Source organism: Vipera berus (assembly GCF_964194415.1).
Source record: "Vipera berus genome assembly, chromosome: 1".
In the NCBI taxonomy this organism is placed as follows: Eukaryota; Metazoa; Chordata; class Lepidosauria; order Squamata; family Viperidae; genus Vipera; species Vipera berus.
In genome coordinates, this window is record NC_138202.1 from 94,722,227 (window position 1) to 94,734,759 (window position 12,533).

General features: G+C 34.4%; 1 protein-coding gene across 4 annotated transcripts in view; it reads left to right on the forward strand.

Annotated features, from left to right (window-relative positions):
* The window catches only part of ELP4 (elongator acetyltransferase complex subunit 4), a 150,229-nt gene that overhangs the window by 7,132 nt on the left and 130,564 nt on the right, over positions 1-12,533 (forward strand). For all 4 annotated transcript variants that reach the window (XM_081312961.1, XM_081312963.1, XM_081312964.1 and 1 more), the window contains exons 2-3: positions 2,306-2,341; positions 11,997-12,118. In XM_081312961.1, coding sequence (XP_081169087.1) covers positions 2,306-2,341; positions 11,997-12,118 — 158 coding nt within the window. The remainder of the gene's footprint in view (positions 1-2,305; positions 2,342-11,996; positions 12,119-12,533) is intronic.

Sequence of the window (12,533 nt, forward strand, 5' to 3'; positions counted from 1 at the left end):
ACTTCTAGGGTCCCAATAGATGGCATTGTTTAATCAAAGGAACTCAGTGTGCCAGTCCTGCCAGATCAAATCAGGCAAATACTAGTTCCGTTTAATCACACTGTTTGTAAGAAAAATATAACACCTGTGGATTGAACATGAATATGAGCAAGTAATGCAATATAACAGAAAAAGACCATTGCATTAACAAAAGCTTTGTATTGTATATATCAGAGACAATAACTTCACTGTACTATCTGCAGAGTTGGTGAACTCTATCCCGTTTTGGTAGTACGTTTTAAAGGAGATATGGAAAAGCTGGAGTGGATTCAAAGACAAGATACCTGAAGGATAATGGTGGTGAAAGCTAGCTATGTGAGCAACAATTAAACATTTGATTAAATCTTGTCTTGCAAAGGAAAGACTGAGGGGAAGTATGATAGCAGTCCACAGATATCTGAAAGGGTGTCATTTGCAAAAGGTACGGTATATTTATTATGAATTAAAACTTAGATCAAAATGTTCACCAATAGTTTCAAATTAAAGAAGATTCAGGCTAAAAATTGGGAAATAATTTCTTAAGCAGTATAAGTGCTTACTTAGAACATTGTGTAACAGCGTTCCGTGCGCCTCTGGCGTCTAGTCATGCCGGCCACATGACCACGGAGACGTCCTCGGACAAGCGCTGGCTCTTTGGCTTTGAAACGGAGATGAGCACCGGCCCCTAGAGTTGGAAACGACTAGCACGCATGTGCGGGGGAACCTTTACCTTTACCTTTTAGAACTTTGTGTAGGTTGAAGTCCACCTGCTGAAAATGATTAAGTAGAATGATTAAGTAGATACCTGAACTGAGCAGGAAATACTATATATATATGATACCAAAATCCTTTCTAAGTCATATCTATATTTCTATACTATTTTAATGGGAATTATATTGTAAATAAACAAATGCATTAGAAATGCATTTATGTCATATGATATATGTATAACATACAAGATTGATATTTTTAAGTTAGTAGAGAGAAGTAATGTGGATATAATAATAAAGGTATCCTTGTCCTTCTACTAGGTGATTTTTCCCCCCAGAATGGAAGCAGAATTATTGCCTTTAAAATAACTTTTAGTTTGATTTTTCTTTCTTCCATTCATTCTTAAGAGACTGCCTGAACAGCTGTAGCTTTCCTGGCAAGGCTTTTCAGAAGTGTTTTGCCACTGCCTATTTCCTAGGATGAGATTAGGAACAATCGATTAACATTTGGTTTAATAAATAGTTTTCTAACTAAAGGTAGGTCTTGAAATAAATTATTATTAATCTAGAAAATTACAGTTGGTAAAATATAATGTTAAACATGCATATTTCTGCTAATGTAGCATTTTAATTATTTTTAATTTCCTTTTCGCTCCCTAGCAAATCTTTATAGAGTTGTGGTGGGAAGATATTAACTTATTGTTAATAAGTTATTGCTTATAAGTGGCCTTTATAAGCAATTTCATTATAAATAGCACTTGCAACCTAACAATGTAGATAATGACGCCATGCTGATCTTGTAAAATTATCTTGTAAAATCATACTTCATGTATGCATAAAATCCTGTCTGCCATTTACACACAAATATTCTAGAAGTCCTCCTCCAAACAGAAGCATACAGTCTAAAACACAGAAGTATGAAACTTTGGCTGCAGTTAACATTTTAGTTTGCATTCACCAACCATATGGCTATTGACTATAGGCAAAACTGCAAAAAAGGGATCAATTTTACGCTTAAGTGTGATTTTTTTATGGCTGTTGCTGCATCTCTGTTAATGCCAAGATAAATGGACATAATCTTTGCCAGGTCTTTGCCAACTAGTTTTTTATATGGGCTAGGGAAATTTTAGATTCTAACACAGCTGAAGAACATCTTGGTGAAGAAACTTGTGTTCATCAATAATATTTGGTACAAATAATACACTGCATATTAGCATCAGGTCTTGATAAATCATTGAAAAATGTTTTAACTGTATCTTACATTCAAATGGTTGCTCAAAAGGCATTATTTTACATGTGCATAATATTCTGACTGAAACAAAGGAATTTAGACTGTAGTAATACTATTAAAGAAGCTAAGCTAAGTTTCATAGAGCCTTGCAAGATCTTTTCATTATACCATTAAAATAATTGTAGACTACATTGTGATATGTAATTATATGTAGTATGAATGAACTGTAAAAAAATGCAGGTAATTAAAATGTTTTTCACATTGCACTATCTTCATGTATCATCTTTCTTTGATACTACTAATTCTTGGAAACTGTTCTTATTTATTAAATTCCTTTGGTTCTCAGGTGGAGGTTTGGCAATTGGAACCCTTCTTCTTATTGGTTAGTATGATATTTTTCCAATATCACACTTGCTAGCAATTGTACATGCATTAAATTATTAAATTCTCATTAAAATATTTTGGAAAGTATATCACTATTTCTACTTGAATGGTGTGTTCCCGTTATATGATTGTTTTCCATTCCTGGATCATTGTTAATTCCCATAATAACTAAGGTTGAAAGTAGAATGTATTTTTCTAGCTTATTCAAATTGCTGAATTGTTTTTACTGTCTAAACATTTCCATTTTAATACAAATCTTGGAGAGAAGTATTCTAAGGCTATCTGAAACAAGACTTCAAACTCTTATCAAAATGGTATAAAACACCTAATTCTTTCTAAACTTCTAAAAATACTAAAACATTAAGTGAATGACTAATGCAGCAGACATGTCAAACTCGCGATGTCTCGTGACGTTGCGCAACGTGTCGGAGCTTTTTCTCCATTGCCGGCAATGGGGTGGGCACGGTTTTCTTGTGACGCATCCGGCCAGTGGATGTGCAGTTTGACACCCCTGATCTAATGGCATTAGGAGATGTTATTCCATCAGGTGAAATGATATATAATTCCTTGATCTCGCCTCTCTCATCTGCTCCAGGAAATTTGGGGATTTTGGAGCCTGTTTATGTCATGAACTACTTTTAGGAAGAGGAATTGGGTATATATCTCCCCTTGTAATGTTGGATGAAGCCCAGCTTAGCAAATCTTTATGTTATCTTACATACATTAACAATACAGGTAGCCCTCATTTAGTGACTAAAAGACCATTAAGGTAGCCATTTAGCAAAGCTGTTGCTAAGTGAAACTGTGACTGTACTTGTGATCTTCAGCTTTGCTTTGCTTTACAGACTTGCAAAGGCTACAAACGAGGCTCAATTGCAAGGTTACTTTTTCCATCACTGTCATAACTGAATGATCACTGTACAAAACAGTCACTAAACTGTTGAGATATTGCTGTAATTTATTTGAGAAGGTAGAAAATCTTATAGTAATAAAATCATTAAGAAAGAAGGAAAGATTATCCAATTGTTGATTCAAGAATATGGTGTCTAAAGTAAGTCATACTAAAGAATCAGAAAAGTTAATTCATATAGACATGGGGAAGATATATGTATGATAGAATATATAAGCTACTCTCCTTCCTACAGAAAATGGTATTTACTTGGAATATATAACCTGTTGCATTTTGCTACATAAATAATTCCTTGATGCAGGTTAAGTTGAGTCACAAATCTGAAAAGATAAAAATTCCTGCAGTAATTACTTTACTTTACTTTAATTCCATTTATATCCCGCCCTTCTCCGAAGACTCAGGGCGGCTTACAAGCTTAGCAGTAGCCTTCATTCTATGTATATGCCTGCTTATTAGGGCTTTCACACACCCCCTAAGCGGCATTATTACAAAGTCAGCTTAATTGCCCCCAACAATTTGGGTCCTCATTTTACCTACCTCGGAAGGATGGAAGGCTGAGTCAACCTTGAGCCTGGTGGGACTCGAACCTGCACTAATTGCAGGCAGCTGGTGTTACTTAAGGAGGCATTAGCCCACTGCTCCACCAAGGCTCTATCTACTTTTTTTAGTAATTTACTAAAAGAAGCAAAAAATGTAAAAACACTAAATGGACAAATTATCATTTTTATAATATCTACAAATAGAAAAAAGCCCTTGCTGAATTATAATATGAAAAAAGCTAGCTAACAATGGGGGAAGGGAGGGAATGTGTAGTGTTTCAGATTAAGTTACCAGAAATCCTTCTGTGTTACCATCTTGCTCCTCTAGCAATACACTTATCTAACTCTTAGTAATTTTTTTTATCCTAGGAAATCTATATTATTGAAGATGTTCTTCCATCAGAGAAGAATAAAATAGTGTAACCTTTAATGAGTCTGGAATCTGTTCTTGTTGATTAAAAAAATTCTAAAATCTTTAGTATGTACACACTAGTTAGAATGGATTTTGTCCTCTGTCCTCACAGTTCCTCTGTATGCCTGTCAGTCAAATATAAGAGAACCCCCAGGGCACATTTGTAGGCATGTGGGGAAGGGAAAAGGAAAATCTCCTTAGGTGACAGTTTTGCAACATTATTATTATTAGATGTATTCATACTAAAACAAAGTTTGCTTAAGCATCAATTAATGTATAAGCCAAATTGATCATAAATATAGCTTAGAAACGACTACTGCATTTGTACAACCAGCTAAAACCATTCTTTAAAATGTATTTTATGTCTTGGTAAACTGGATGAATTTAAGTTTCTTCCTTTTCTTTGATGTGCCTTTAAGGCTGTATGACAGTTTTTTGCAGGAAAGAAATGTGTATCTCTTGGATTTTGTGTTTGTTAAAGTTGCAATAGTTTTAGCAAGAAAACTGTTAGTCTCTGAAAATCCCTAATAATGCTTGAATTTAAGAAAGCCATTGTGGAGGATAAGCAAGAGTCCTTGATCTGAATGTGCAAAATGATAGTTCCAAAATTCCTACTGTAATAGTGATTTCTCCAGTATTCTTTCTATCCACACACACAACAGAATTCACTTTAGCAAATGTTAATCTTTTATATTTTACTGTATTGAAGGAAGATACAGAATTGCCATATCAAGAATGTGAATGGTGTATATTTGGAGCAAAAAATTATATATAGGTTCTTTATAGCTTCCACAAACACAAGCAATGAGTAAACATTAATATGGAATTAACAATTGCTTCAATCTTGTAAGATTGTGTTGCTGATGTGAATGAAGTACAAAATATACTAAAAATGCTGATTCCTAAAACCCTGCCAAAATTATTAGAGATACAATTTTTTTCTCTAAAAATTGACAGTATACATACTTAACTTCATTTTGTCAAAATTAGTGGTATTTTCTAAAATGAAACTGCAAATCTTATATAACTGTCATTTAAAATATTTTTCTTCAGCATGTTCTTAGGAAGGACCCACTTCTTAAAGGTTATCTTATAAAGGTTATCTTTCACTTAGTAGCTAAGGTCAGGTTAAAAAAAGCTCAAATTTTGGGGAAAGGCAGGACTCTTCTTGTTCAGTCTAAGCCTTGAAGCAATTTCAACTATTTTAATTAGCTACCTTTTTTGTTTTAGGTATGCAATTTAACCTATTTCACTTGTCAGTGTAATTGACTTTATCACCTTTTGAAAAGTTGAAAGATAATCTTTAGCAAAGTACAAAACAGTGATTTGCTAAATATAATTATACAAAATACAAGTTGTCAAATTTTACTTTTCTCCCGATGGCAATTTGCCAAGTAATGTAATGTGTATGTTTGCTAACACTGTATTGGCATGTGCTAATTAAAATACACATATCACAGATTAACCTCCTTTAAGCTTTGTGACTTTTATGGACATTTAATAAAATATTTCATATGCAATTTTAGATAGTGAAGTTGATTAAAACAATCTCATCTGATTAACTAGGGCAAATTGTGTGAGTTCTGCAACTTAGAAAATGTTCACCTTAGGTCACAGTATTATTCTATAGTACTATGAATAATGACGATGATTTAATAGTGATTTATTATGACAGATTCCAACAGTAGACTAACCTGTCTGTCTACATAAAATTTACTTGCAGATATACTACACATAGTTCCCTTTCCCAAATACACATTTGGTGTGTTACCTACATGAAAATACAGATAGTCCTTGTGTTACAGTGGCAGTTGTGATGGAAATTCTGTCACTAAGTGATGCAGTCATAAAGTGCAATGTCACTTGGCCACATCACTTAGTGGCAGCAATCCAGCAGTCCTGGTTGCTGTCATTAAGCAAGGACATACATGATTGTGACTGCTTACTTCCCTATGGCTTCCCATTATCTTTCCATGTGGGAAGGTGGCAGGAAGTCAGAAATCGTGATCACATGACTATGGGAATGCTGCAGTGGTTGAAACTCTTGTCAGTATCATTCATTCAACACCAATGTAACTTTGAACAGTTACTGAACAAATGGTTGTAAACCAAACTGAGGTTATAGTATATCAAAATGACAACATAACCATAGCAATGTCATGATGGAAAATGCCTTTATTGTTTCCCAACATCGATATAAGTTATAGGTTTGCCACAATGAGGTATGTTTTGTTATTTGCTTCCTTTTGGACTTTATCATCATGGTGATAAAGTCAAGTAGATGTATTATGAATATAGGTTTGCTCAATATCATGCATTTAACCTTTATATTGACTTGTAGCTTTAATACACTGGATGCATATTTACATGCATTTATTAAAAAATCATTAGTAATTTTCTGTGCTTTTGCATGATAATTTTAATTCCTTTGGAATGTAAATGTGTGTCAGAGGCTACATGGAAGATGCCTTGGGACTGAACTTCTTTTTTTCTATATATTTTATTCATTTTTTTAAACATAAATCACTTAATAGTTGATAAACAGTGTGTGCTGGGTTTACATTTGTAAAGAAAAATCATTAACAATTGGTTTCTATAATCCATAATCCACATAGTACATTTAGTTGATTTCCCCTTTTCCCCAAAATGTCTTCTTTGCAAACCTTGAATTAATGCAGTTCTCATTTTAAAAAAAAACCTCTTTAGACTCAATAATGGGATGTATATAGCAATGTATAGCAGTATTACAACACTGGATTAATAAGAACAAAGCAGAGATGATTTTATGAAATGTATCTGAAAAAGAAAAGCAATTATTACAAATAACAAAGTTTAACACCAGTGTTGCTTAATTGGTTGATTGACTGATTGATTACATGCCATCATGTCACTGTCAACTCTTATCACATTGATAGATTTTCTCAATGACAGTCATACCTAACCTGAACTTTCAAATCTTCCAACAGTGCACTTACTGCCACTGTAACTCAGTCCATTCACTTTGCTGCTGGTCATTCTCTTCTTCTCTTTTCTTCCACCACTCCCAATATTAGTCCCTTCTTTGGGGTCTTTAGAGAAGGCCTCTTTAGTGATAGGTCTTCACATCATGTGTCCAAAATAAGGTAATGTGAATCTGATCATTGCTACCTCAAGTGGGAATTGTGGCTTGATTTGTTCAATGTTACATTTCTTTGTTGTCTCGAGTGTCTGCAGTTTTCTCAGAAGTCTTCTCCAACACTAAATAATGTATCGAGGAAGAATGGAAAATCCTATGAAACAAGATGCAGAAGGCAAGATACAAAATTTTCCCCACAAAAAGGAAGAACTAGTAACATCTAAAGAGGCCAGTTTGAGTCCACACAAAGCTCTTTAAAAAGAGAAAAAGAACACATACAGAGAACGGAAGAAGGGAAACATAAAAGAAGAAAATAATGTAATCCTCAGACCCTTGGTCAGAAAGGCTAACACTTCAGTTGATTTGAGATTTGGAAGAGATAACAAAAACAACAAACAGTAATTTTAAGAATTCTTGTTTAAAATTAAAAGGAATTTCAAAGAGCGAGTAGGTCAGTTGTGAAGAAAAAAATCATGAATTAATAATAAAGGTAAAGGTTCCCCCGCACATGCGTGCTAGTCGTTTCCGACTCTAGGGGCTGGTGCTCATCTCCGTTTCAAAGCCGAAGAGCCAGCACTTGTCCGAGGACGTCTCTGTGGTCATGTGGCCGGCATGACTAGACGCCAAAGGGGCACGGAACGCTGTTACCTTCCCACCGGAGTGGTCCCTATTTTTCTACTTGCATTTTTACGTGCTTTCGAACTGCTAGGTTGGCAGAAGCTGGGACGAGTAACAGGCGCTCAACTCTGTTACGCGGCACTCGGGATTCGACCCGCCAAACTGCCGACCTTCTGATCGACAAGCTCAGCGTCCTAACCCACTGAGCCACCGCGTCCCTGGGAATTAATAATAGATGAGAGTAAAATTAAACTTGTTAACTTTTTTGTATGTTCTTGCAGAAGAGAAATATAGTCTTAGTTAATCATATTCAAGGTTGACTCAGCCTTCCATCCTTTCGAGGTAGGTAAAATGAGGACCCAGATTGTTGGGGGCAATTAAGCTGACTTTGTAATAATGCCGCTTGGGGGGGGGAAGCCCTAATAAGCAGGCATATACATAGAATGAAGGCTATTGCTAAGCACATTGGTTTGTGCTTAGATTGTAAGCCGCCCTGAGTCTTTGGAGAAGGGCGGGATATAAATGGGATTAAAATTAAATAAATAAATAAAATATTTATGCCACCAGGGAAGGAGGAATTGCAGCTTAGCAAGGATAAGGATTGAGCAAGAGAGAACTTAGCTAATTTGAATAAATTTAAATTGCATCCCAGGATCCTCTGTTTTTCAACATTTTTACTCATGACTTGGATGAGTGAATTAATTAGCAAAGTTTGCTAGTGACAAAAAACAGGAAGCGGGTAAATACTTTAGGTAAAAGAGAGAATTTTTTTAAAAAATGTTTAAAAATACCTAGACAGTCTTGAGTTGAATATAATGAAATTTAAGAGGGAGAAATGTAAAGTTCTACATTTAGGTAAGAAAAATGTAAAGGATTCAGCTTGGCAGCAGTACATGTGAAAACAGTCTGTGTATCCTTGTTGACCACAAGTTAAACATAAGGTGGCATTGTGTTGTCTTTAAAACAACGAGTGGTATATTGTGCTATATTAATAAGGTGATGCTTCTAGGTTGTGGGAAGTAATTGTACACTGGTCAGAGTCTTTGGCGTATAGTTTTCTACAGCACAATTTTAAAAAGACTGACAAATCGGAGCAAGTTCAGAAGGAGGCTATGAAGATGATAAGACCAAGCCATATGAGAAATGGTTAAAGGATCTGGAAGTGATTAAGCTATAGAAAAATTAGCTAAAGCGAGATATGACAGCAGTCTTCAAATAGCTGAAAGATTTGATTTAAGCAATTTAAATATCTGTCCATCTCAGTCTATGAAGTGAGACTTAAAATAAGTGGAGAAAAAAGCACAATTTTCTCACTATGCAGACTCAAATAAGTAATATATGCCTGGATTTAAAAATAATAATCCATTTTCAGTCTATAAGACAACTAAGCCAACCAACCAACACAGTAAAGCAGTTGTTTTCTGGTGTTTCAAAGGGAATACCAAAACCAGACCTTATGAGAAGTACATTCACACTAAATATTAGGAAGAATTTCCTGACAGTTCATGGGCAGAATACCGGATGAAATGATGAGTTTAGCTATCAGAAATGCTCTGTTTGATGCTACAATGAACAGGGAGCTGGACCAAATTACCCCTGTGATACTGTGAAAGTAGAATAACTATAAGAAGAAAAATATATATACTTCAAGAATGGAATGGAAAGTCAATGTAAGGAAGAAGGATGTAGAAACTGCTGGGAACAGCATTGTGAAAAGTGTTGTGTGACAGTTGGAATAAAACTGTTATTTTTCCCCTCTACAAGGAGAAATTTAGCAAAAAAAAATGGGTGGGTAGCTTTGAGTACCTGGGAAAGTGGCAAAACTCTGTTATGATGTACTCTTTTAATGAGCAAAATTTGAGAAGTATAATGAATGAGAAATAACTGCCAGTTTTCAGCAAAATCATTATAAAACATGGTCATGTGATTGAGGGACGCTGCAATGGTGTTGCCAAGTACCCAAAGCATGGTCATGTTACTGTGGTGGGGCTGACCCCATCCTGGTCATAAGTCCCTTTTTCAGGTCATAATTTTGAATGGTCACTATGTTATTAGGTAATAAGTTGACTACGTGTATACTGATGTGTGGGTGTGGGTGTGTATAATAAGGATTTTTTTATGGTGAGAACAGAATGATCTGCAGTGAGCGTTAATTACAGTATGTGCTGTTTAAAAGTTTGTGGGCACTTTTGAATTTTCAATATTTCTGCATAATTATGACTTAAAACATGATTTGTTCTAAAACAAATAAAGAAAAAGAGAGCCCAGATACACAAATGGACCAAAACATTATACTTGTTCATTGATTTTTTTTAAGGAAAATGATCCAATGCTACATTTTTGTGTGTTTATGTGTAAACAACACTGTAAATTATAGGATGCAACAATGCATGTAGCAAAAGCCAAGGTAGTTATGATTGCCATGAAAATTAGGGTTATACTTAGTTATGCATAGATAGTAAGAAATAGAGTAGATAAATGAATGTTTTGGATATGTACTTAATTTGGAAAAGTGATGGATTAATAGATTCTAAAATATTTTCAGAACATTTCAGTATATATTTTTCGTATTAAATTTTAACTGTGGTGACACATCTACTCTAGTAGTATTCAGGTCATAGCTGACACGTAACTCATTTTTTTCTAACTTTTGATGTAGGCTAAAGTTGCCTGCAGCTGCATCTCTGAACTCCAAGCAAAGCACCAAAAATATATGTTGGTTCACTTTCCCTTTTGTCAGATTTTAATATTTAATGTTACTTACAGTTGAATTATTTAAGCTTCTTTAAAGTATAGAAGAATACAGCATTTCCTTTACTTTTCTATATTAAGAAAATATTTGGAGAAATATCTGAACAATCTAAACAAGTGATATTTTTTAAATCTTTCTTCCAGTTGATAAGTACCAGCTATTTTTTTTTTTTTTTGATATTTTAATAAATTCAGGTATTCTCTAAAGCACAGATGATGGTGGAAAGTATCTTGACATTTAAGAGACTAATTAAACTATAAATTGAATATCTCTAAGGCTGTGTTTATGGTAACTCAATTTATGAAAATGACATTTGATTTAATTGTTATCTTGAATGTATTACCTCAGGTATCAACCAAATGCATGCCTTTCGGTGGCTAAAACTGAAGGCAGTATTGATATGAAATAAGATTTTTACAATGTTTTTCCATTTATATTTGTTAGATATCAACAAGCATGTTTGCCTTCCATGTTTGCGACAACAGCAGACAACAGACAGTTCAAGAGTGGAATAAGATAAACATTGACTCCTAGAGATCTACTGATACATAAACTATTAGGCTCTTTACTTGGCACCAGGCTTAAGTGTAGGAAACCAATTTGAGATAACATATTGTAGTCTTACGATCTAGTTGAAGAATGGTGATTAAAATGGTTGACCTTTAATAATCGTAGCTAAATAGATCACACAGATCCAACAAAACCACTTCCAGAATAGAATCAGAACAGGACGTGCCAGAACTAAGGCAAAGCTCTTTAAGTGGAAAAGGGCTAAAAGCCCATAATGCGACTTTGGTACATTGGTACAAAGAATAACACATATACTGGTCGTTCGAGAATTTCAAGGCACCTGGGATGATCTCATTGAAGCCACATGAGAAGCAATTAGACCAATGGGGCAATGGGGTGAGCGCGGTTTCAGTATGATGCATCTGGCCCGTGGGCCGGCAGTTTGACATGCCTGAATTAGATGGTCAGCTTCCTTAGATACTGAATTATAACATCTATCCTAATGCGATTCTAGGGCGCCATATTATGGTGATTTTATTATGGTTTTACCTTAATTTAATACCTTATCTCATATACTATATTGTCCACATTCTTTACACATCCATCCATCCTTATATGCTGATGATTTATTTAACATATTTTGTGTTTGTATGTACTGTATAATGTATTTTATTTGTGTTGTATATTGGGATTGCATGACCTCTGTAGATGCGATACACTAAATAAATAAATAACAAGCATGTTTGCCTTTCTGGTAATATATCTATTTTCTAATAACGTGTATATGTTTCCTGCAGAGGAAGATGTACATGGTGTTTACTCCAATCTGTTGTTCAAGAATTTCCTTGCAGAAGGAGTAGTTTGCGGGCATAATTTATTTATTGCTTCAGATAAGGAGGAGCCTGGTATTATTCTAAAGGTAAAGAAAAGCTTCTTCCATATAAATGTTTCTTAATGTATGTATTAAAACTAGCAATTATCATATGATATCAGAGTATTTTTATCCCTAGTAATATTCTAGAATATGCTGATTTTTTATCAATTAATATGGGAGATTCAGAGAAATCCTAGAAAGAGAAAAAGTCAATATTATGTTACATTCAAGAAATTGCAATAATAAAATCACATATGAGCTTTTAGATTTTGGCTTGTCATTGGAGATAAAAATGACTGATTAATACTTTTTATGCAATATCTATTGTTCTCTTTGTCTTCTGCTGATTTTAATGTGTTCAGTGTTGAAATTAAGCTTACTGGTTTGAAGTTGGATAACAAAAGAGCATTGGGGGAAGGGAAATAAGAAAAATACAGATTTTCCCTCTTAGCAGGAAGCA